General features: G+C 37.9%; 1 protein-coding gene across 3 annotated transcripts; it reads left to right on the top strand.

Annotated features, from left to right (window-relative positions):
• The first annotated feature begins 189 nt into the window (after positions 1 to 189).
• On the top strand, positions 190 to 21,704 carry etv1 (ETS variant transcription factor 1). 3 transcript variants are annotated; one of them, XM_017696876.2, is made up of 13 exons: positions 190 to 329; positions 531 to 665; positions 907 to 985; positions 1,355 to 1,402; positions 6,801 to 6,854; positions 10,788 to 10,917; positions 12,494 to 12,682; positions 13,974 to 14,221; positions 16,307 to 16,375; positions 16,493 to 16,561; positions 17,585 to 17,754; positions 19,268 to 19,369; positions 20,215 to 20,436. In XM_017696876.2, the coding sequence occupies exons 2-13, from the start codon at positions 621 to 623 to the stop codon at positions 20,434 to 20,436; spliced, it is 1,425 nt and encodes a 474-aa protein (XP_017552365.1). In that variant the 5' UTR covers positions 190 to 329; positions 531 to 620. The 3 variants fall into 3 exon arrangements, with proteins under 3 accessions (XP_017552365.1, XP_037402652.1, XP_017552368.1); XM_037546755.1 differs by lacking the exon at positions 190 to 329 and having other exon boundaries at positions 621 to 665; positions 20,215 to 21,704; XM_017696879.2 differs by lacking the exons at positions 190 to 329; positions 531 to 665; positions 907 to 985; positions 1,355 to 1,402 and adding an exon at positions 2,081 to 2,239 and having other exon boundaries at positions 20,215 to 21,704.
• The last annotated feature ends 3,494 nt before the right edge of the window (positions 21,705 to 25,198 follow it).

The following is a 25,198-nucleotide window of genomic DNA, read 5'->3' as shown; positions in this document are numbered from 1 at the left end:
TTCAACATGTCAAAAACGGGAGATGGTCATGATGAACCTTCTTAGTTGCCAGTGATTCCTGTCTAAAAGGCAGTGTGAGTCAGTGCTGTGTAAAGGGCGCTCTTGACTGACGGCTAGAGATCGGAGCTGGCGGAGGACAGTGGCAGCCAATGGGAAGAAGAGGAGAGAAAAGAAGGGGAGAGAAAAGAAGGGAAGAGAAGAGAAGCGAAGGGAGGCCCCACGAGCACCGAGCAGCGCCACAGCGCGGGGCTGCGCGAGGACTAGGCGCTCTCTCCCCCTCTCTCGCTCCGTCCGTCCAGTGAGCGGCGAGGGCGCTGCGCTTTACTGGGGTGAGTATTTCAGTTCATTCATCCAGTGCTTTTTTAACTCGGGGAGTGTTGTCAGTGCAGTGCGTACTGCAGTCTGCTAATCGCTCCGTTCAGCCTGTTTGAGCCGTTAGCGCTCGCAAGCGAAACTTTTCGTCTGCGCGTCGGTGAAAGGAGGCTGCGAAAGCTGCACGCGCCTCATTCATGCCTTTTTCCCCTCTTCAGCATCAACAAAGTGCACAAAGCCACCAAAGCAGCAGTTGACCGGACGGAAAGAGGAGCTGCGCCTTATTGCTGAATGAGTTGAAGCCCAGAATGGAGATCCTGCACGACCAGCAAGTGCCTTTCATTAACTCACATGTAAGTGTCTGGGTCATATGTACATACATGTGATAGAGAGGAGCAGCACACTAAGGCTGCTGATGGGATGCCTGTGTTTTAACTGATGGTTCTTAGCTTTTTTTTGCTTGTACCAAAAAGCAAAAGTTAAAAATAAAGAGGATGTTGGTTAAATCCAGAGTTAAGCTGGCAGTTGTCCACTCCAAGCACATCAGCTTCACTTCAATGACTGTGTCCGTTTCCCTCCTTGTCAAATCCACAGGGAAAGGCGTCCAGCAGCAGAGCAGCAAAAGACAAGAAAAGAAAATTCATTAACTCTGACCTGGCTTTGGACACTGAGGGTAAGCTTTAGGGGGTGTAAGGAGGTGTAAGGGGAGGGGGGGGGGGGTGGTTGGCTGAAAAAGGCAATCTTCATTTCACGGCTTCTTAACGTTTCACCAAATGCAATTTGCTTGTTTCCACCTGCACTCAGTGCTGTAAAATCTCAATTACAAGCCCAGACGTCTCTGAAGGAGCTTCCCCAACGCGCTCCCTCAGCTTTCAGATCCAAATTGAGGCAGTGTTGGTGTTGCTGTTGAGCGGACCTGGGGTCTGAAGTGAACCTGAAGTGAAGAAACTGATTGTCACTGCACAGCGGTCATAATTGAAGCTTTGTACCTGTGTTTGTTTTTTCTCACTTTCCTCTGTGTGTGTATTCCCTTTTGCTGCAGAGCTCTTTCAAGATCTCAGCCAACTTCAGGAGACCTGGCTAGCAGAAGGTAAGTGTAATGAATTTGACCAAAAAAACAAACAAAACCTTGCAATACCAAAGGTAGCTGTGGATAGTGGGTAGATCAACAAGCATGCTTATGTTGAAAGAAAGGAGAAAGAGAGCGAAAGAGAGGGAGAGAGAGAAGATAAGTTGGGTGGGGGGGGGTGAGTGGGAGGGGTGGGCCAATATGCCTCAAGTTACAGTCCCTAATATGCAGTCCAATTAATGCGTGTGTGGCGAAGGCACCTCGTGTGTCATGCATACATTAGAGCGGCAGAGGAGCGCGAGCGAGTCTAGAGGGAGACCAGAGGAGCTTCTACTCCGAGTGTCATCACAAATTACCAGAAGAACTTGCGATCGCGCTCGCTCGCTTTCTCTCCCCCGCTTTTGGCAAAAAAGCTAAGGCAGGCGAGCCACCAGCACCTCTCTCTCTCTCTCTCTCTCTCTTTCTCTCTCTTTCTCTCTCTCTCACTCCCTCACTCACTCTCTCACTCTCTCTCTCACACATGCACACATACACGCTCTCACTACTTCTGTCTCTTTCTCTCACCTACATCTTCTTATACAGTATAAATCTCTTTAAAGCACTGCAGCTGTCTGTGCTGCTTTTTTGATTGTTTTTATTTATTTAATTACTTATTTTTTTCCTTTTTTGGAGAAATGGACAACTTTTGAGAAAAGCGCTCCAAACTGCGGTGTCTGAGTCACTGCCATTTTCACATTTTTTTTCCAATTGATTTTTTTTTTTCTGATGGAAAGACATGCTGGTCGTGGTGTAACGGGATGCTTCAGGATTTAAGCGCCAGCGTCTTCTTTCCGCCTTGTTTGCAGCACCGGCCTTTAGGTTAGTGATGGATTGACTTGTTTGTGGATCTTCTTGAAATTCTTCTAACAGATTGTTTAGCATATTTGTTGCTGTTTCTGTTATGAAATTTTGGTTTATTTCTGAAAATGTTGAGATTCAAACATCTCATGTTGCTTTTACATATGTTACGGTTAGTGTTGGGTGTAAGTTGCTGATCTTTAAGTTGCGACTGGAAAATTTGACGATTTGTTATTAGTTCATTGAACAATTGTGCATGTATAGTACTGAGACTTGTGAACGCTAAGCGCATCAAGATCAACTTCTTTATGTGATTTGGTGCATAAAATTATTTCATTAACCAAAGTTACTGGGACAAAGAATTGTGTGGCTTTTTGACATTTGTAGACTTTATATTTTATACTTTATATTGTAAGAATGACATATTTTATACCAATTGTATTTGTATATCCATTTGTTTACTTTTTACATGTATGTGAAGTTATTGACAGTTTTATGATTTTAATACTAGTGATACTGTTCTATTATATTCATATATTTTAAAATGTATTTACTTTTATTTTTTATATGCTTCGTAGTTCACAATATATCTACAAAAAGCTGTCTTCCCAACTTTTTTTGTCTTTCATAGAAGTTTGACCAAGAGTATCAGGCTTATAATGTACGGTACATATTTGAATTAAACAAAACAGATTGTCACATTATAATTATGTAAAGTAGCTTTGTAAAACTAGGACCAGTGTTTTACATCAGGGACATATTTCCTTAGGGATGTCCCATCTGTGTCTTTGTTGCTTAGTGTTCATTCTGACTGATGATAACACAAAGTTAGGATTTATTGTAACTTCATGTTCAAGTTTCTGTTTATTATTTCACTGGTTGGTCTCATTAGCATTAGGTATTATTATTATTATTATTATCAAACATGCTAGATTTGACCATATCCTCCATGCAATCAATGTAAAAGTCTGATTCTTGGTGACCAAACTACAGTAATAGATCTTACAGTTGCACCTCTCAAACTTTCAGTACGATGCATTCCTGTAAAAGTATTCTCATTATTATGAAGTGGATTAAAATATGACTTGCTGCCTACATAGGTGAGAAAGAATCTCAATATTTCATAACCTTTGACTACCTTCATGTATTCTTTAATACATTTAAAAATGCTTGCAATATAGTTGAAGATTTCCGAATGAGAAGTACGCTTAGGAATAGATTTGAGGATACTTTACTTTCCTCGCTGCCAGTTTGATTACAGCGAGTCCACCTCAGGGCCTTTAAAAGAATAAGACATCATTTAAATATTTTAGTGTCTTGGGAAGGAAAATGGAAAAAGAAAAAAAAAGAAAGAAAGAAGAACCGTCCACTGCTGTAGATTACTGTGACGAGCCCAATTCAGTCTGTCTTACATCAGTCAGTGGCCAGAGGTTGTAGACAAATTGTGGGTAGATTTAATATATGACTTCCTGTCCATTAGAACCCAAACGAAGACCTACTGGAACCATTTCAGAGATTTATTGGCTCAGGTAATTGGAAAGAAGAGGAAGACTTATGAGAGATAGACTGAATTTCCGACAGCGGAGACTAAAGAGGTGATGGGGTGGTCATTTGACATGCATGTGTCATTTTCTGCCATGACAGCCGGCAGCTGGGCATATGTCTCTTTAGGAACTGACTTTTATTGAATAAAAAAAAATTGTAAAAAAGAGTTTCTACAGTGAAGTACAGTGGGCCTCTGCTCATGTGGTAGCATTTTCTGGCCACATGAAACAACGCTGGCATTGGCAATAAGCATAAAGAGTCTCAGATCAGTTGTAGGTTCGAGTTTTAAAGATGAACCACAAATCTGTCACTTCTGTTTGGTTGTGAGTGTTAGTGCTTGGCTGTGTTTACAGAATTTAACATCATAATATTGTTCCAAATATGTCATGATATTATCCTATGAGATGACATTTAAGATTACATTGGTGCCGGTACCCTGTGCTGAAAGGGTGTCTTACAAACATGATGAAAAATGCTTGTTTTGATTCTTTTTTTTCCTGTTAAATATGCAGCGTAGGGAATATTATCCTGAGAGAAACTACCCACTTCAAAAGAAAGTGACTTTGTGTGGTAACAAGAATTTGAACTGATTTTATTCAACTAAAATAATTGAGTAAAAGAGTCCAAAAGAATTTTTTCGATTTGAATAAAACAAGTTCAGTTCTTGTTACCACATGAAGTCATTTCTTGAGGTTGAATGGATGAACCATTTTTATTACAGTGTATCTTGGGGAAGTAAAATTTACATATAAAAGTTTTTGGAATGTTTTTTCAAAAGTATCCAAACTGTAAAAATGATTTGTCAGCTCAACCTAAAAATGACTTCATGTGGTAACAAGGTGCAGTAATTTAAGTAGCTTTATTTAACTCCAATCAATACTTTGCCTGAAACACTGCAAAGCAAGATGAAAAGGTTACATGGACAAAAGCAACATGTTATCAGTTCAAACCTCAAAAACACTTCAAATCTGCCCTGTTCAACTTTTTACAGTGCAGCAAATGTTAAATAATAATAATAATAATATTTTAATGTTCAGTGTTAAGATATACTGGTATGGTTGATATATCAGTTGGCACTAGTGTGTGTGTTTCTGAAGGTAGTGGTCATGGCGTTCCTGCCCTGTGTTTGCTGTGTGTCCCTCTGTTGTTGTTTTTTTTTTCTTTTTTTTTCTGTGAATGGCGGCAGTGCTCCAGTTCCAGGCTGGCCTCAGGAGTGCTGCCTGGATCAGCTGTCCCATTCACAGGCTGACTCATTCACCCTGCTGAGACTAGAGACTGCAGACTGCTCTCTCTGTCCCTCTCTCACTCTCACTCTCTCTCTCTCTGTCCATCTTTTTATCATTTTCTTCCTTTTTTCTTCAACCCATTCTCTGCTTTTACAAAGTCGTTTCCCTTTTTCTTTGCTCTTTAATCATCCTGTCATTTCATCTCGAAGAGTATTTGTACCCATTCAGAAATATGTTGAAAGCACAGTGTAAAAAATAGTCAACCTAAAAAAAATACTGAATGTGGTAACAAGCAGTTTAACTGGTTTTAATCAATCAATTCAAAACTGCAAAGAAAAGTTTTGGCTTTAACAAAAGCAACATTTTATACCAATTAAAAGACTTCAAATGAACTACTGCCCTGTTCCACTTTTTAGAGTGTATAATACAATACATTTTGTAAACATTATGGACTATATTAGCAGCATATTACACACAGGGAACATAAACACTCCTTTTTTGCACTGGTTCTGCAGGGGAGTCATAGTTTGGAGGTGATTCTGTTACTGTGCACATTTTAAGTGCTGTTTGCTCTTTTAAACACCTTACAGCACACCAGCCAGCGTCATAAAGATCAGTCATCTGTCAGCTGGTCCGCATGCAGAGTTTCTGAGCATGTGTCTGCGTGCATGTGTTAAAAATAAATAAAAATGGAATAAATGATCTTTTTGCACCCTGATGCAAAACACAGTGAATATACAGTGTATTTGTGCGTGCCATGACATGTTACTATTGTGAAAATGGAAATCCATATTTAGCACTGGCAGATAAACGTGCTAATAGCCTGGCACACAGAGGTCCCGTACTGCCTTTTACCTTTGCTTGGCTCTTGTGTGAGGTCGGGCGAGTGGGGAAAGTACAGCTGCCTCCGAGTGTAAATGTGTGGGAGATAAACATGAACATGCTTAATTGGACTCTGTAATAATGAAGAGCTCATTATTTTAGCATTAGGCACAAGTGAAGGAGAGGTAGGGAACACGCATGGTTTTGGAGCAGAGCCGGCACGGCAGGTACAGGTGCATTCACCGGTGGGGACGTGTCCCAATTAGGCAGTGTGAACAATGGGTGTTTTCTAGCTCCCCCTCGTCTCCCCTTCAAACCTCACAGAAAGAGGGAAGAATGTTAAAGCAAATGTGTAGCAGAGAAATTTATTATTATGATGTATCTACTTTTTTTTTTTACATAATGTGAACCTACCGGTTGAACTTTACATGGTGTGCAAATTTCAGGATAAAAAAACAAAGGTGGTCCAAAATTGCCTGGAATAAAATATCTTTTTTGCATTAACTTACATTGAAAGTTAAGAATGTTTTTTCCTTCTCCTGTAAAGTTACTATTTTAGAGTTACAAGATTTTAGCCCTACAGTGATGAAAAGTATATGTATCATAAATGGTAGGATTTCTTTCAGCAATCTGGACTGAAGTATAGAGTTCACAGTCACGCATTCGACACACACACAGAGAGAGAGAGAGAGAGAGAGATTTCCAATGTGTTTCACACGCAAGGCCCTGCTCTGTCCAGCAAATTAAGTCAAAATTAGATTATTGACATAATTAGAGGACATGTTTCCTTTGTTATAAATGAATAAACCATCTTCTTGCGTAGGTTTGAGATTTTTGAATCATTACTGTTTAAATCATTGGAGCTTATTACAGGAAATGACTTATTTAAGCAAATCTCAAATACAGATTGTGTTAACTCTTCGAGTTTGCCACGGGCAAGGAAAGCAACTAATTCGGTCCTGTTCACTTCTTTCTTTTCTCTTTTTTAGCTCAGGTTCCGGACAACGATGAGCAGTTTGTTCCCGACTTCCAGAGTGAAAACTGTAAGTAGACGACTTTTTAATTACTGCATGAAAATCTTATTGTTTTAAGTGATTTTTCAAACCACGATGAAATAGTCACACTCCAACATACTGCAATATATCATAGCTTTATTTATCTTTTTAAAAAAACTACCAGTATAAAAACATTGCTATAAAACTGTATGACAATAAGTGTCATCAAACTGTAAATGCATACACATATTCCTCAGTTTGTCTTGTTGAATTGATGATCGTTCTCTGAAGAGGAGGCAAGAATGGTGTACAGTTGGCTCTGTAGGTTGAGTAGCGTGTCAGTGTTGCTAGCTCCGGTAGTGCTTTAAATGGCCATAGGAAGTAGACTTGGCTTGGAGTGGTCAGTGGACTGAGTGCCAGTGTCGGAAGTGGCATGGACTGAGTGTGGCACAGTGGGGTGTGATGCCAGCTTATGTCTTAAAGAGAAGCCAAAACAGACTGGCATACAGGGCATTCTGAAGAAAACAGAAGGCTTTGTCTTGTCACGGAAGTTAGCCCACCAGCAAACAATACATATTAGTGTTGCTCAGGAGAGCAAGCTGTATTTTCTCCTCATTATGAGTGAAAGGAAGAGGTTTTTATTTTACGTTTGGTTGTGAAGAATTTCAGGAATAGGATGATACAGAGATGATGTTGTTTACAATAAAAGCCTGCCTTAGCACCAATTACCGTATCACCTAATATAGCTGTTAAGATAGCAGATGACCCAAATACTGCACTGACAGAATCAACTGTACTATTGTGATTATTATTAGTAGTAGTATTATTATTAGTATTATTAGTAGTATTATTATTATTATTGCCAGTACCCTGTATTTTCAGTCAACAGCCAATGAGTTTTGCAAAACACGTTTTCCAAGATAGGAATAATTTACATATTTACATATGTCATACCTCCATTTATTTTATTCATTTACATTTCAAAATATTCAAAGACAGCAGCAGCTTTTTACATTGTCTGAACATTCAATGACAAATATGTCAATAGAAATTGTCCAAAATAATGCAATAAAGGAATAAAATTTCATTAAAGGTGAGAACACGTTCATTCTCCCGAGACCCGTTTCAGAGATTTTTGGTACGGCAGCGGCAGTGAGCAGACTTTACTTTGCTTACCTCTGCACTGTACTGCAGTGTCGTTCCCCCGGCTGGGTGCTGGGAGTTGGCATGGTGGGCGCAAGCGAGGGAAGAGCAAGGGAGGAGTGGAGGGCCAGGCAGATGGTGGGAGGGCGAGGGCGTGGTGGTGGGGCTCCTGAATGGGCATCCTAGCCTGCAGCCCTCCCATATGGGTCCACTCTGGCACAGCGTTACGGTTACTTCCGCTTAGCCACTGCCTGCTCCCACACAAACCACAGCATTATAAAACAGCCTAAAATAAACCCACTCACTCTTGAAAAGGACGGTGTGGTGGAACTGAAAGTGCTGTGAATGAAGGCGCATGAGTGTGTGGATAAATAGGTTCGCTTAGGCGAGTTCGATGTGCAGTAACAACAATTTGATGTGATAGCTCTATGTTAATCTTAAGTGTTCTTAAGTGATCTATTTTTGCAGTTATTTTTACATTTTCACTCTAGGCACACTTAACAATTGTGCTCATAAAATATATAGCAGTGTGTGTGTGTAAATGTGTGTGTATATATATATATATATATGAATTTGCAATTCCCACTTAAAGAAATTTCTGCATGAACAAAACTAATCAATGTCTAATCATATTAGTTGACTACAGGGAACAGTACATCTGTGCCATATTTCCTCAATGTAAAGACTTCTCTTTAGTGAAAACGCTATAACTTCATTAATTCTCTTAGACTAGAAAAGAGAGCTGAGGGCCAAAAGAGTGAGAAGTGTGAGGATGTGATCATCAATATCATAAAAAAATCTAGAAAAGGCCAAAAAAATGCTAAATTTCTTCTTTCTGACTGACCTACTTTAATGCACTGCATCACAAATAGATAACTTTTTGTTAAACTCAATAAATAGCACTAATTAATAATTAATCATCTGTGATATATTTTAAGGAGCTCCACACGTGCCTAATATTTAACACATTGTGACCGAATGGTGTTTTCAGTGAGATATTTCAGAGAGAAATACACAAATTGCTTGTCTTTTAATGTGTCATGTTTTGCAGTTCCTTGAAATATCACCAAAATTTTGAGGAAATGAATAATACCAGTAAATGCCATGAACAAGTCCTTCATAATGCCGTCCATTAAGAGAAATCAATGCATCTGTAATTGCTGCAATCTTGCAACAGTCACATGCATGACGTCCCCCACTGAAAATAGGGTTCAGCTCCGCTGAAGAGCAAATACATTTTGTATTGATTTGTATACTTTTGTTCCTCTGAGTAAAATCTATAGTGACATTTTTTTTCCTTCTCTAAGTGGGTCTTGTTTTGGTCCTTAGAAAATGATTTTGGGTCCCTGGAAATGTATTGTAATGAAAACAGGACTGTTTTGCATTTGGACTTTGTTGTTTAATTTTAATCCTGATGAAAATGATTAATATGAATTTAATGAGTTTCTAATCAGTGATATTACAGCACGTAAAATACAGTGTAAGAATAGCACATGGTAAAAAATGGTTCGATGGTTCAAAATTGAAGAAAATTCTTCATGTGTAACAAGCAAATAAATAATTTTATTTCAACTATGTTTCATTCAAAGTATTTATTTGAGCTGAATAAAAACAATTCAGTTGCTTGTCATCCTATAAAGTATTTTTTATGTTACCATTTTTACTGAGTACATCTAGTGTTACAGCTGATGACGTGATAAATCTGTTTTTATACATTTATTACTTTTTATTGTGGTGCCTTAAGGTCTGGTACAGTTTTATTCTTTTAAAAAACGATTGTCTTTGTTTTGTCATAAAGGACTCTGCTTTGGTAATTAGTGCATGTGAAAGTGCATGAATGATCAATGTAGAATCCATCATCATCAGTTGTAATTCTGCATCTCCACCCTCATTACACCCTCATAATTAGCTGGATGGAGACACTGCTTAACGGGTGTTACTCTGTTCAGCATTGTCACAGATCTTTACCTAGTGCCTTTTTGACCTCCGATCAATTACCATAAAAAGGTCAGTTCTCTCAGGGGGTCTGGAATCAGCAACCGGTTTTTCCACCATGGTGAGGACAGCAGTCAGTCAAAGCTCAGGAGAAGATTTATCTGACTTGTCAGCCTCTCCAACCTCAGTTTAAGTGTTGCTGTCTAAATACAGCAGGCTGTGGCCGTTAAATGCTTGGTTGGTCAGATGGCTGGATAGATAGATGAACAGAAGGATTGATGCATGTGTAGGTGGGTTGATAGCTAAATTGACTAAACTGAAGAAAGGCAGAGGTTCTCTCCATTTGTAGCTGGAGCCAACCTCAGTCAGTGTCAGTAGCAATACAGTGTTCATTCTCGATGCTGTACAGACTGACAAAGACTTGGTCTGCTAGGCTAAATGACTTAACGTTGATCTTTTCACAGTACGACAGGAAATACATCAGGAATCATTCTGCTCTTAACAGCCCTCTGAGGCATGAGGAATGGTAAGGGGAGATGAAGGGAGTGAGGCACATGATGGATGGAGCTATTGTTGTCGGGGGGAATATTGGCACATTACTAAATTAGGGCAAGTGTTTTGAATGGGTCACACCCACGCCAGGAGATGTCATGACTGAGAAAGAAAGACACGTCATGCCACAGTGATATGTTGTCGGACTATAGGCATCTCATGCTATCTTCTTTTTTTTTTTTTTTTAAGTATCTCTGCATGTGCTTAAACAGACAGTCCATTAAATGGGTTTTCCCAATGGCTATGACTGAGAGTTGCTGGAAAATTCACAATCTTGCTGGTTGTGTAGCTGAAATGACAATTTCCTTCAGTTTATTTTTTTTTCTCTCTCTCCTGTATACACACATGCAGTGGCGTTCCACGGGCTGCAGTTGAGGATCAAGCGGGAGCCCCACAGCCCGTGTGCTGAGCTGGGTTCAGCCTGCAGCCAAGAGAGGCCCTTCAAGCTCCACTATGGAGAGAAGTGCCTCTATAATATCAGGTATGCTGCTCACTGAAATTTTAATACAGCGTTCAAAATACAAAAGAATACAAAAGAATCTGCCTTATCCTGCTTTACTGAGAGCGTTGAAAGATGGCATTAGAGCTCCTTATTAGAGCATTTTGCAGCTGATTTTATACAGTTGAATATGTTCAGCAGTAACATTAACAGTTCTCTAATGTAGGGTTGCATAATGGTACAGTAATTATATTGGTATTACTTAAAATATCAGCATCAGATAATCTTAAGCTAATATGCTAAAATGTTCACATTCTATATTTTTTTCCATTTGTAATTCTACAAAAATAAATGTTATGTTTCTCCATCATATTAATCCAGGTAGATGTAGTCCCAGTTTCTATATCTTATACATATGTATATATTGACCTCTGCAGATATGTGCATGAAAGATATCAGCATTAGCCCATAATTCCCATATCAGTGCATCCCTACTAAAAAGTTCCATGCACTGAGTGGGTGGAATATATGCATATATACAGCCATGATTAAAAGAGTAAATATATCTGAATTCTCTGTAATTTTTTTCATTAAACTTTCTTGTTAGACTTGCATCTCATTTAGCCTAGTTGATATCAACAGCACAATCCAAGACTGCACAGTTCTCTGCAAAGTGTGCATGCAAAATAATGTGGAGTGTTAACTATGTGTCTCTACTTATATTTCTCTAAGAAAATTATGCCTCTTGTATTTACATAATATGTATTATGAAGTACAGAATTACATGCAAAACCCTTTAAATGCTAATTATTATTTTTCTTCCTGCATGGTCGCTCCAAGATTATACTCCAAGTCTGTATGCCACATATATCTTACATATTCAAAATACAAGTTGTCTGTGTAGTGGTATTTACTGACATTGCACAGTATTGCAGTGCAGTTTAAAACAAGCAGGTAATAGCAGGTACTGTTGTACATCAGGTTAAAAAGAGGAGGCAGTATGCAGTTACATCACAGTTCATCACATATATCTCGTGTTTTTTCTCCACTTGACCAGCCCATCAAATGTAGTTGCCTGGTTACATTCATATTTTGATTGATTTGATACACTTTATGACATTTCATGTTAATTTAACTCTGCATGGTGTAAATTGATCACTGTACTGAAGGAGCCAACATGCTTCCAAAGGCCTGATGACACTTGAGTTAAGCCTGCAAACTGAGCTATAATGATTTTCTCTCTTTAGAGCTGAACCTATAAAAATATCATTTTCTTTAAATAAGAATCAATGAGACATAATTACTTTTATAATGCAAAAGTTGAGATGTTAATGTTAGCTTGTATCATTTGTGAAAACCTCAAGTGCAAGGTAATAAAATGTTCTTTATGCTGATATTTCTTTACGTAGAAGCACAGGTATATAATCTAGATAATGCATGAGCAACTGTTTTGAAATACGACTTTAAGGCCCATAATAATGTTGTAGAAAATTTTAATAATATAGTACAGATAATTTCCATTGATGGCAAAGCTTAAGCTGATAGAAGCTCTGCTTTTCTGTCCTGGAGCAGTTGATGGGGGTCTAACCAAACTGCTCTTATTCCCTGATGACTGCAGTGCCTATGAGCAGAAACATCCAGCGGGAATGAAAACCTCCAGCCCAGCTACGACCCCCTGCAGCACACCAGTGTCCCCCCATCAGCATGTGTCTCCCAGTGCTGCCCCCACTCCCAAACCAGACAGGACATACCCTCACCTCGCTCCTCCACAGCCCCTCCCTGACAGCGCGTACTCTATGGACCACAGGTATTATGCATTACAGTAAAGTCTGAGAAAGAAGATGCAGATATCTGAGATACAAATATCTGTAATACATAATACAACATTTATCTATTTATGCATAAATGATCAGTGTTGGGAAAAAACCTTGAATCTCCAAAATGGAAATCATAGGAGAAGAAAATAACCATATTAACGTTGAGCAAGAGTTAATACAACATTATTTTTTAGTAATTTAGGACCAATTGTACTAAATCAGACTAGTCATCTTATATATAACACAGTGTAAAGAACACCCGACATTTTTAAATTACATTCGAAAAAAAAAAAAGATACAAAGCTTTGTCCCGACATTGACAATATGTATGTGCTGTATTTCATTATACACAGTACTGTGCAAAAGTCAGAGACCACGCTTTTTGTTCATTTATCAGAAATGAAATACATAGTTTCTGAGTTTTGCCCAGTCCTGTATATATTAGGGCTGTGACGATTCATATTTCAGTTCAATATAATACAGTGGTGTCACGATTCATTATTTATTTTCAAAATAGCCTGAAAATCTGCCTGATGTTAATATGTTAATATTTCAAGCTTTAGTTTATTAGAGCATTCACCATTAAAAAGGTTTTTATAAATAACTTTATAATAATGCACTCACAACTAGCTAATAAATGCTGTGATATGCGCTTTTCCTTCCAACTGTCAATTTTGAGGTAAAGTGGAAACAATATTTTCAGAGAGGGTGGGGACTGGGGTTAGACTCTCATTGTGGGTTTGCTTGTTTTATTTTGATTATATTTCATAAAATATAATCAGAATTAAACTGAGTGCTGTATTTGCTCCAGTCTGTTGAAAATATTGTTCCATATCTGTGTGTACTGAATCAAGAGGCTTGTATTGAATGTTGTGTAATAATATATGTTGTGTACTTTCAGATGTATTTTTGTTGTTGTAAACTGAAAACTTCATTAACCATTCCTAACCTTAATGTGCATTAATGTAACAAGATTTTGTTTTAAGTAATTTCTACAACATTTCTATTCGTCCATTCTGAGTGAAATTCATGCTATTTTAAGGGCATCTAGTTTTTTCAAATGGTCTAAAAAAATAAAAGCTGAAAAACAAGCTTTTGATATTACAGCAACATTTATATTGCTTAAATGCTAATAGTGAGGTAATATTAAATGCCTTGTGCACACATTTTGCCACTTTTTTAATTAATTCAAGCAAATAAATAAAAAATCAATGAATAAAATTAATATATTAAAATAATTTCCAGCTTCCATTCTGATGCCATTACTGCATCCTTCCTCAGGTTTCGGCGTCAGTTGTCAGAGCCGTGCCATTCATTCCCTTCTCCGCCCTCCATGACGCCGGATGGGCGACCTATGTATCACAGACAGATGTCCGAACCCAGCATTCCCTTTCCCTCTCAAGGGTTCAAGCAGGAATACTCGGACCACCTCTTTGAACATCCGGTCATGATGGGGGCCCCTGTCCCCCAGTCGTACCCCCACTCTATGATGATCAAGCAAGAGCCACGAGATTTCACCTACGATTCAGGTGAATTAAGCCTTCACCACATGCATTAAACTGATTTAGCCTACTGATCTAGAATCATTTAATGACTTGCATCATGGGGTGTTGACTGTCCATTTCAGTTTAAACTATCAAAACATTTATTTAAAATGCTCAAAAAAAAGGATACTTCATCTTTTTTGTGTGCATAGAGGAGCATATTTCTGCTGATCCTGTCTTTTTTTGGAGGGCATCTCAACAAATTAATTAGACTTAGCTCACAGATGTTTAGCATTTGGTTAGCAGGAACAGTCAGCCAAAAATTGTTAATAACCTCCCGACAGCCCCCGTGGTAACCTCCCCATGAGTATGACAGGAAAGAGTCTGAGACTGTTCCGGTAAACTCTATTTTTCTAAAGGGAGATAGTAGCTGTGTGAGCGATGAGACTGCTGATAGAATTAGAGCATTATTAGAAAAAGGGGCTCTGGTCTCATTTCCTGAGGGCCTGGCCAGAGAAGGGAGGAGAGGGGCCCCTAATCTCTCTCTCAGGCCAGGGCCCCCCCGGGCTGTGGGCCCAGCTCTGGCATGAATGAAGTGCCGTTTGGTGCCGTTTTTCATTCATAAAAATTGGAGGTACACTGGAACGGCCTGTCAGGAAGGAATGCGACGCCTGGCCTTCAGCTGCTTCCTGCAGGGGTCATTTCACTCGCTGCATGTTGTAATCCAGTCCTCTGAGGAACAAATGCAGCCATATAAAGACATCTGATCTAAACTGGGAAAAGAATTTTTCTATATATTTCTAGGACACGTTTATATCAAAGTTTTTTTTTTTTTATACATGGAATCATATGCAAAGGTTTGGACACACCAGGTCTAATTTATATATTGTTGATTTTCCAAGTGAAAATAAGTTATTACATCTTCCACAGGCAGCAGCTTTATGTGTGGTATTTTTCTGCACATTTTAATGAACAATTTTTGTCTGTCTGTCTGTCTGCCTATCTATCTATCTATCTATCTATCTATCTATCTATCTATCTATCTATCTATCTATCTATCTATCTATGTATGTCTGTGTGTGTGTGTGTGTGTGTGTGTCTATTTATCTATCTATCTCTATCTGTCTGTCTATCTATGGCAAACATATTGGAAAAAGATTAAATATGAATCAACTTTTGTATGTATTTTTTCTTTTTTTCCCAAATATGTTAAATTCAGTACATAAATATTAATTGTGCATTAAAATGTGAATAAGTGTGTTCTCTTTAGAGAACTTATTTTCACTTAGAAAATCAACATAACATCAGTTGACCAGGAGCACATATACTTTTGCAAATGATTGAATATGGTATTTTGCTGTCTAAGCGCAACTTCATTTGTGTTCCAATTTGCATATATTCATTGGGGTCCAAAAGTCCACTGCTGCAAATCTGGGATTTTTCATTTAAACCTGGAAATAAACAACAGAAAGCTTTAGAATTTAGAAAATTTAAAGCAAAAAAAAGCTATGAAAGCTATTAACTATGTTAAGACTTTTCATATAAGAATTGAGTCTTATATTTACCAGTGAAGCTCACGTTCACACAACTCTCAGGTGGATTTGGTCTGAGACTTGTAGACGCCACTGGAAGAACTAGAGCTAAATGCATCCTATAAACAAACGGTGCCAAATAATAAATTCTTGTTCCAACTTCTTTACTTTGAGGGAGGAGAAAGTCAATGTGTTTTGCATCTTTTGCAGTGTCGTTTCAAAGAATTTACTGTAGCACATAAAAGAGCTTGTTTGTTGTGTGCTGTGGAGAGGATGGGAGGGCAGTGGCTAATTTAATTAACGGTAATTTCCTCGACAGGCCCATTACTCGGATGAGGCCTTGAAAGATCTTTATAGGCTCAAATGAACAGGGTTAGCTGTTTTATTGAGCATTCACTTAGGAACTGTTGCTTTGTTTTGATTCAATCTCAACAAGAGCTAACAAAATGAAAGATACAGGTGTCAAACATGTGCAGCGTTATCAGTTATCTGATCTTCTCTTCATTTGTTTATGTTCTTTTAAGTTAAAGGTGTCATTTTTATTAATAGATCCTGACAATCCTGCTATTTCTATGTTCTTTGCCCCCACCCCCTGCAGAAGTGCCTAGCTGCCACTCTGTTTACCTGAGGCAAGAGGGATATTTGGCTCATGCAAACAGAACTGAAGGTAAATACTACCATATAGAGCCTCAGTTTAACTTTATTTGGGACCTAAACATAAAAAGATACATTTATGGTTTTTAAAAAGTGCACATAACGAGAAAAAAATGTCCTGTTGCTACAGGTTGCATGTTTGACAAAGTTGCCAGGCACTTCTATGATGACACTTGCGTGGTTCCAGAAAAGATTGAAGGTGAGTTTTCATTTTGATTATAACAATAGCTTTATAAATAAAGCAATGTGGTAAAAAATGATCAAATTAAATATTTTAGGCAAAAAATTTGTCTTTAGTTTTCGAAACATTTTGTCTATAGTTTATGAACCACTTATGCTTCTCCAAGAGGCAATTAAAGGACTATATGGGTAGCAGATTCAAACATTAGTACAACTGATAATCACACATACACATATAAAATAGCTGGAACTGTGGAACTGGAACATAATCTGCAGGCATATATGTAGGGTCTGGTAGGTTTCAATTTCAGTTTAATTGATAGGGTCATTGGAAAGAAAAAGAAAAACGAACATAATAGCTTCCAAAATAAAATATGACGTTTTAATATTTATTGCAAATTCCTTCAATAGCTCCTGCCATTTTAATGGCAATAAAATATTTTTAAACTTTACTTATTTGTTTGTTTGTTTGTTTATTTGTTTGTTTCTTGTATTAATAATTATTTTATATGTTAATGTGAAAACATAAAAATATTCAAATTCTCCTCCATATTCCCTTCAAATGACATTCTATTGATTTAACACATAAGTTGACACATTCTGTATGTGGAACAAACTTTGTACATTTTTATGTATAATTTATTTGCAGAGCCTAACTTAATGAAAATAAAATAAAACATACTATATAGTGTGCTATATCTTTTTGCACAGGCCACATTTTATGTTGTATTTTTTCCATAGTATGTTAAATCTAGCAAATAAACAGTAATCTGTCTAGTATGTGTTAACTTATTTTCACAAAATGTTGTTTACAAAATCTTTTAGTGTTAGGAATTCTGTACAGTATATAAATGTGTCTGTGGCTGCATGTTGTACTCTTGATCTGGACTGTTTATTGCTGCTGAGCATTACCAAAGCAGTGTTGCCAAATATAATCACTAACCTAAGAGATGTACTGTGTGATAAAAAGTCCCTATTGTGGAAAGAATCCTACATTATCCAACTTAAACACTGACCTGATCCGCTGTTTCATGGCCTGTAGGTGACATAAAACAGGAGGCAGGGCTATACCGCGAAGGCCCTACATATCAGAGGCGTGGCTCACTGCAACTCTGGCAGTTCCTGGTCGCTCTGCTAGATGACCCTTCCAACTCACACTTCATTGCATGGACTGGCCGGGGCATGGAGTTCAAACTGATTGAACCTGAGGAGGTATCAACATTTGTTGAAATTAAAAAATCATTACTGTTAGCAAAATGTGTTAAAATATTGTAATGTCCAACTGTTGTCCACTCTTTTTATAATGCAATAAAATCACCATTCCTTAGAATAATATTAAATACACAACAGGTTGATGTTAAATCTGAGCTGAAACTGTAAGTAACTCTGTAACACTAATGCGCTTCAACACTGTTGCTCCTCTACTTTATTCTCTCTCACAGATTTAACCCAAACCCAATTTAGCCTGTTCAAGGCATTTCCACCATTGGTCCAAACACCATTTTGAATGTTAACTCTGACCTTGTGGGCATGTTTTGATGGCCAGAAAGGAGGCCAGAGCTTGTTTTTACATAGCAAGCTTTCATGTCCATCCAAACAGAACACCCAGCAGAGAGCTGACTGCTAAATATTTCAGCGTGCAGACTAGCTGAAAGCAAAAGCTATGTTGACTGGCTGAGGTTTTTGAAAGGGGCTAACAGTGCTGCATTTGTGATCTGCATTAGCGACAGCATGGCTCACTTTGGGCTCTGTGTGTGTGTGCATGTGTGTGTGTGTGTTTGTATGGAGGAAGCTGGCGCTTGTCCATTGGGCAGCTGTAGGGGACAGGGGGCCATTCATACCATCAGGTGACTGAGGGTTGCGGGCTTTGGCTGGGCAGGTGTAAGACGTGAATGAGCCGCGGCAGAGTGAAAAGGCCGACTGCGCCGGGCTATGGGAGAGTGGCGGGAGGGAGATTTGAAAAGGAAGGGGGCCGCGGGTGGGTGGTCGTACGGACAGGTGCCGCAACATCTGCCACGCTCCGCTCTTCCTAATGAACACATCTCTGAATGAGAGGTGTGGCCACACATATGTGTCCAGCTGGACATGCACAGAAGTTCAGAGCATTGGTTTGCCTTTGAGAAACTAAAAAATCGCTGCTGAGACTGTTCATAACATATTGTCTGTGACAATGAAACTCCCAGCTTGTATAGTGCATCGTTTAATAACTTATGATCTGGAACAGAATGACAGTCTGTATAATAATGATAGTTATTTTTAATGTATTGTTTTGTGTCTTTGAAAGCTTCAAGTAAAGTGACATTAATGTACTTTATGTACTTGTCGATAAACATATGGCATTATAACCAACTTATAATAAGTTGTATTTGTGAGCTTTAAGTACATTACGAAAGTTTATTCACTCTATTGCCAAAATGGCATGGCTCAGTTTGTTTATAAAACTCGTCTTCATACATTATATGATTTAATGCATTATAACAAGCTATGAATTAGTTCATTGTGTCCTGTAGACATGGTAATGATAGATAATGTAATAAAATGATCCATTCATTAAGAAGTATTCACACTATGTGACGAAAGAAAATTGAAAAAAAAAGACTTCTGACAATATGTGAGTTGTTAGTAGTGAATATTCCATGATTTGAATATGAACATGAGGCAGAGAATTCATTAATTCTTAGTTTTTACTCCTGATGATTTATTCAGTGACGTTTGTTTTCTGAAGGTGGCGCGACGCTGGGGGATCCAGAAAAATCGCCCTGCCATGAACTACGACAAACTCAGCCGCTCATTACGCTACTATTATGAGAAGGGGATCATGCAAAAGGTAAAAGATGTGACATAATTTTATCGTAGGCACTCAGTAAGAATAAGCACCATTCGCACGTAAACTTAGTGCTTGATAAATTTGCTAAAATCCAATATTGTAATACTTTGTTATTATACCACAGTATTTCATGACTTTTTTTTTTTAAGATAATCCATGCTTGAATGCTGCTGTTCTCTGCTATGGGAGGTCTTACAAACTTGACACAGCTAATTTAGATTGGACCGTTTTGTGTTTGTGTTTCTTAAACTGACACCAAAGGGGAACTAAGCATACTGTTTATTATATTTTAATGTACTGTGGACTGTTATTTTAAAACAATCTGTGGCACCTACCAAATGACAGAGTGCGGTTAAATGAGTGTTTCTTATTAGAGATACCACTCTTTCTTTTCCGATACTGATTTAGAAACCTTGAGTATCAGCCGATACAATACTAAGAGTTCGTTTATTTACTTACTTAATTAATTACTTATTTATTAACTGCGAAACTTACACACACACACACACACACACACACACACACACACACACACACACACACACACACATATATATATATATAAAAACAAGCTAGATTTGTTGCAGGACTAGAACAGATTCAGTCCTTTTTCCTTCTGATATCTGATCCAGCATTTTCTGCTGCCATTAGCCCAATACTGATACCTGGTATCTGATCAGTGGCATCTCTGTTTGTTATCTGTAAATACTAATACTGAAAAATTCTGAAAATGCTCAGACTAAAATATACTTCATGTATATTTGGTGCTGAACTATATTTTGGTATATAGCATATTGTCTAGTATTAACTCCACTGTAAATTTATTGCCTTTTTTTGGTCTGAAGGTGGCAGGTGAGAGATACGTGTATAAATTTGTCTGCGACCCTGAGGCCTTGTTCTCCATGGCCTTCCCTGACAATCAGCGGCCTGTGCTGAAGACTGACATGGAGAGGCAGATCAACGAGGAGGACACGGTGCCACTGTCGCACTTTGACGAGGGCGTGTCATACGTTCAGGAGGGCACCTACTGCAACCCTCACACGTACAGCGAGGGCTACGTCTACTAATAACTGACACACACTGAGCTGCGGTGGCGGGACCTCCTCCGATAGACTCTGACCTTTTCAGGCTTTCTCCCTGTTCCTCTTTCTGTCTGACGTCTCCGTCGTTTCCCCGGGACAAAGAGTGCACTTTATGGACAGAGACGGGCAGCGTGTAAACCTACTGGCAGTAGTTACGGTAGTCGCTCCTTCGATGTTTGTTTCTTTTTAAAAATAAAAAAATAAATAAAAAGTGGGGGGGTACTGCAGCATGCCATATTCGCACAGGTCAAACTCTCAAAGGGAACGGCCTGTTACTGGAAAGATGTGTTCATCTGTTTAGACTGGTTTCTAGTCTGGAGCACGTGGGTGAATAAATCTTAACCTCTTTTACTAAAATCTCCTTTAATTATTTGTGGAGTGATCAGTTATTTCCACATGTTTGCCCCCCTTGGTGTCATATTAAGTAACAGACTAAAGATGCAGTGTATTTCTATGGAATAAAAGCCTATCAGCTCTCCACAGTGCAGTGAAACAAGCACGTCTGCGGCAATTCATAATTTAAAGGGCAAGGCTCTTTAAATTGCACTTATCCTATATTAATAAATGGTTAAGTGCTAGCACAGAAGAACAACTGATACCTGTGTAATGTTACTTGTTCAATCAAATACATCTAAACATAGACAAAATAAAGAGAAATAATGCATTGGAACTGGAGTAAATATTCCCAAACACTAGCTGATTTGAAAGCTGTTTTCAGCCCATGTTCATGTCAGTCATGAGATTTTAAAACTGGCTGAGTTTTGGATTTGGAAGGGAAACTAATGTTTAATAATTCAATACAAATACAATAAAGACAAATGTCCCCCACGCATAGATAATATGTACATTTCTATTAACATTCCTGTTTTATTGTTGAACTGAAACTTTTTAATTTATTAAGAAAATCATTTTTTAAAAAACTGAATTCAAAACAGTCAAAGAGTCAAGATTAATGTTTCATTTACCCACTACTCCATAATCAACAAATTTATGAATATGTATATTCAGGTTTATACACATTGATGCTGCTTTTTCGTGTGATTGGATACATGTAGTCATTCCATATCAGATGGCAGCTATGCCCTGCAGTACGCTCATTATAGTTTTTGTCTTTTTTACATCAGAAAAATAAGTCAGTGTTTATTGAATGTAAAAAATATATACAACATTGAGAAGGACATGGCAATAGCTACACTTCTGTAATAAAATAGTGTTGAAATACAAATGAGTTGTCACCCCTCAAACAATCTTAATTTTTCTCCTGTGATTTTGTCTTTATGTTGTTTTGTTTCACTAATAAACAAAGCCACCTTCACTCATCACAAGTCAGTGTAATCAGACACTGTAGTCTTTCAAACACTGATACATACAGGTTTGTGATAAGCATGAAACAAACTAGAAGGAAATTATTATTAACCTTCAACATTATAATGTTAAATGTTTGTGCAGGTCTAGATGTCCTACTTGTTTCAGGTTCCGCCTTGTTTTTTTTTATGCTACCACAAAGCATTTAGTCAAAATGCTGTCTGAGAAAAAAAAATCAATGTCTAATTTAAACTAGAACTGAATTGAATTTAAGGAAGCTCTTCATGATTGACAATTGGTTTCTTTCTCTGTCTTCAATTGAGATCAATGTTGAGCGGACCTAATGAAAAAAGTGAAACAAAGCAAATGTTATAATGTGTCAAAAAATCAATTTCTCGTTTAATGCAACAAAGGTCTAATTAAGGTTTTCGAAAGCTAAGTTTTACTTTTCATTTGTAAGGTGAAGGTTTATATAGAGAATATATAAAAATGGTTGTTTAATGATTCTAAATGAGGTTGCGCTGCACTTGGCACAATCATTCTTGTAAGAGAATGCAACACTTTTGGGAAAAACAAAAATTAATGACATTGACCTTTGTTGCCCTCACCAGCATGACTGCTGCCAGGAGCTCTTGGAGTGTTTTAGCCTGTTTGTCTGATATTTCGAAGCTCCTGTTTAATATTCCCAGTCCTGACTATATTTAAAAGACATAATTAGTAGTGTTCCAGAGGAGCACATGTATTCTTCAACCAAGCTTTCTTGAAAATAATCTTTGGTTGGGAGTCCAGGGGGAATGCTGTGTGTGGTATCCTGGAGACTGATTTAGTCAGGTGTCTCTTCACAATCGGTGCCAATATGCCAAGCAAGAAGAAGTCAACAGCAATTTAAGAGCAAAGTATATAAAGAATGGCTCAAATATTACAGTTGAAAATGTTCAAGTGCGGGAGCCACGAGAAGAAAGATTTCCTGAAGAATTTCCTGAAGGCTGTTCTAATACCAGACATTCTAATAACCCTTCTACTGGACCATGTAAACGCTTGAATAAATCAAATATCCCCAAGATCTGATGAAAAGATGATAGTTTCCAGTTAGATTAGGGCTTAATGTCAAGTAGGGACATTTTTACTGGTTCTTCTAAGAACCTCCTAAAGAATTCCTGACATTCTAAATGCTGCCATACACTTTAACACTCTTAGTTTTTTCAAGCATTCTTTAGTGAAGGGAATGGTGGTGAATAGAACCATTTCATGCTTAAATGGTTCTTTGCATGGTGAAATTGTTCTTCAGATTGATGGAGAACATGTATATGGTTTCATATAAAACATTTTGAGAATGGTTCTATATGGCACTAAAAAGCGTTCTATCATTACGGTTTCAAGCCTGTAACAATAGAGGAACTCTTTTTTGTTGCTATATAGAACTACTCTCAAAATGTTCTACATATAACTATATACAGCATATTCTATTTTTATTTTAGAACTCATGGTTCTAAATAGAACCATTCTCTTCACTAAAGAGCCCATCTTTGACCTGACTTAGTTTTGAAGTGAGCGATCTAAAAAGTCTTATACAATGAATTACAGATGAGTTTCGCTATTTAAAAAAGAACTCTTCATTTTATAAGTGTGATTCTACGTAGAGAACAAGGTAACATATAGACATGCACATGCAATAACACCGACCTGTGGTCAAATTTGTCTGTTAAAATGATCGTCACGGTTTCTAGGAGGACACAAATGACAGTGGTTTATTCAAATACCTCAAATTGAAATATCATGCAAAATCCCCTGTGCCCTCAAAGTATGTCATGTTATGACTTTTAGGAGACCTTGAGGAGATGAAAGGGCATCAAGAGAAAGAAGGCGACTATTATTGTCTTTACAGACCTCAAATCACTTTGCATCATCCTAAACCTGAGGCACTATAGCTAAGAACTCTACCAACCGCCTACTTCTCCAGCACCATGTTTTAGCGCTCTCTGTGTCTGTCATTGCTGTGAAAACAGAACCTCATTTCTCTAATAAGGACCTTTGATAGGGGACAAATGTTCTTAATAAGTACATATTAAGTACATTATAACCTCCTGATGGGTTCTAGCTTTCATTAACTAAATTTGAGCTAAACTAGATTGCACTAGATATCAAGCAACAATTACAAGGATCTGCATTTTGAGCTTTAATCTTGAATTAATCTAAACTTCTTCCAGTCCTTTACCCTTGTTCTACTCTCCATTTTTGCTCCCACCTAGGTCAAACTCCAGAGAAATGGAGGCTGGCCACTAAAAGGGCTACACTGCTCTCTGTTATCTATGATTCAAAAATCCAGTACATGCCATTCAACTTGTGCATTAGACATAGCTGTGATTATCATTCATAATGTAGTATAGACAAAGTCATACGACACAAACTCATGTTTAGACCTGAGTGTTTGGAATATACACAACAACAGGAGCACAAGAAAAGTAAAACATGGCTAATGTGAGCAATTTCTCTTATTTCACCTTACCAACAGGTAGACTAATAGTTTAATACAAAAAGGTTTTACACACATTAAAAAACAGTGTAGAGCCAATATTGCAGAAACACTGTATCAACAGCTGAGTGCAAAATCAATTGATCCAATCTCTTAAAATGTGTATTTAACAAACATTTTCACCAGATGTCTCACTAGCTTGACAGTAATCCTGCCATTCTCTCTCATTCTAGAGTGAGCAAATGCCTGCCGCTCTGTCAGCTCCATTAGTAGAGTGGCTAGTGTTAAGCCATTTAGCCTGGCTTTCGCTCATCTATCCACCTCTGTGTTTACCAAGGTTTGTACTCTCTCACTCTCTCACTCAGCTTTATAGCGTGCAGTGTTTGCTCATAGGAAATGGTTTGTGTTGCCTGCTTCAGTCCCCCAGTTGGCCATGACACAGATGTGTTTGCCAAGTGAAATGAAACCAAATGGGCTCAGTGTAACCAAATGTGTTTGGGGCATCTCACCAAGTTAGTTTTTAATGTACATAAGACAACTTAAGAAAAAGCACTTACTGGACTGTGATACCCATCCACTAATAGCAACACCAAAAAGGCATAAATCATTCATAGGGTAATTCCCAGAGACGACTGCAATTGATTCATGTCAACTGGAGGAGCTATCTCATACACTGTAATGATTAAAGTTACGTTGTATTAATCACAGTAGTTGTATTAAGTACACAGCTTTCTAAAACCCAAAGTGCATTTTGTTGCCGTCACATCAGAATCTTGTTACTCGTTTTTTTTTTTTAAATGCCAGCTCTAATTTACAATGTGAACATATCATCACAGTTTTCCCCTATCCCAGGTGTCGGCAGCATGCAGCTCTGGAGCCATGCTGTGGTTACAAGGCAGAATTAGATTTTTAGGTAAAAAATAAAATAATCCTTCTTTGCAGTAAAATAAAGCTCTGCTGTTTGTTCTA

Source organism: Pygocentrus nattereri, chromosome 17 (assembly GCF_015220715.1).
Source record: "Pygocentrus nattereri isolate fPygNat1 chromosome 17, fPygNat1.pri, whole genome shotgun sequence".
Classification (NCBI taxonomy): Eukaryota; Metazoa; Chordata; class Actinopteri; order Characiformes; family Serrasalmidae; genus Pygocentrus; species Pygocentrus nattereri.
This window is presented reverse-complemented; position numbering and strand designations above follow the sequence as displayed.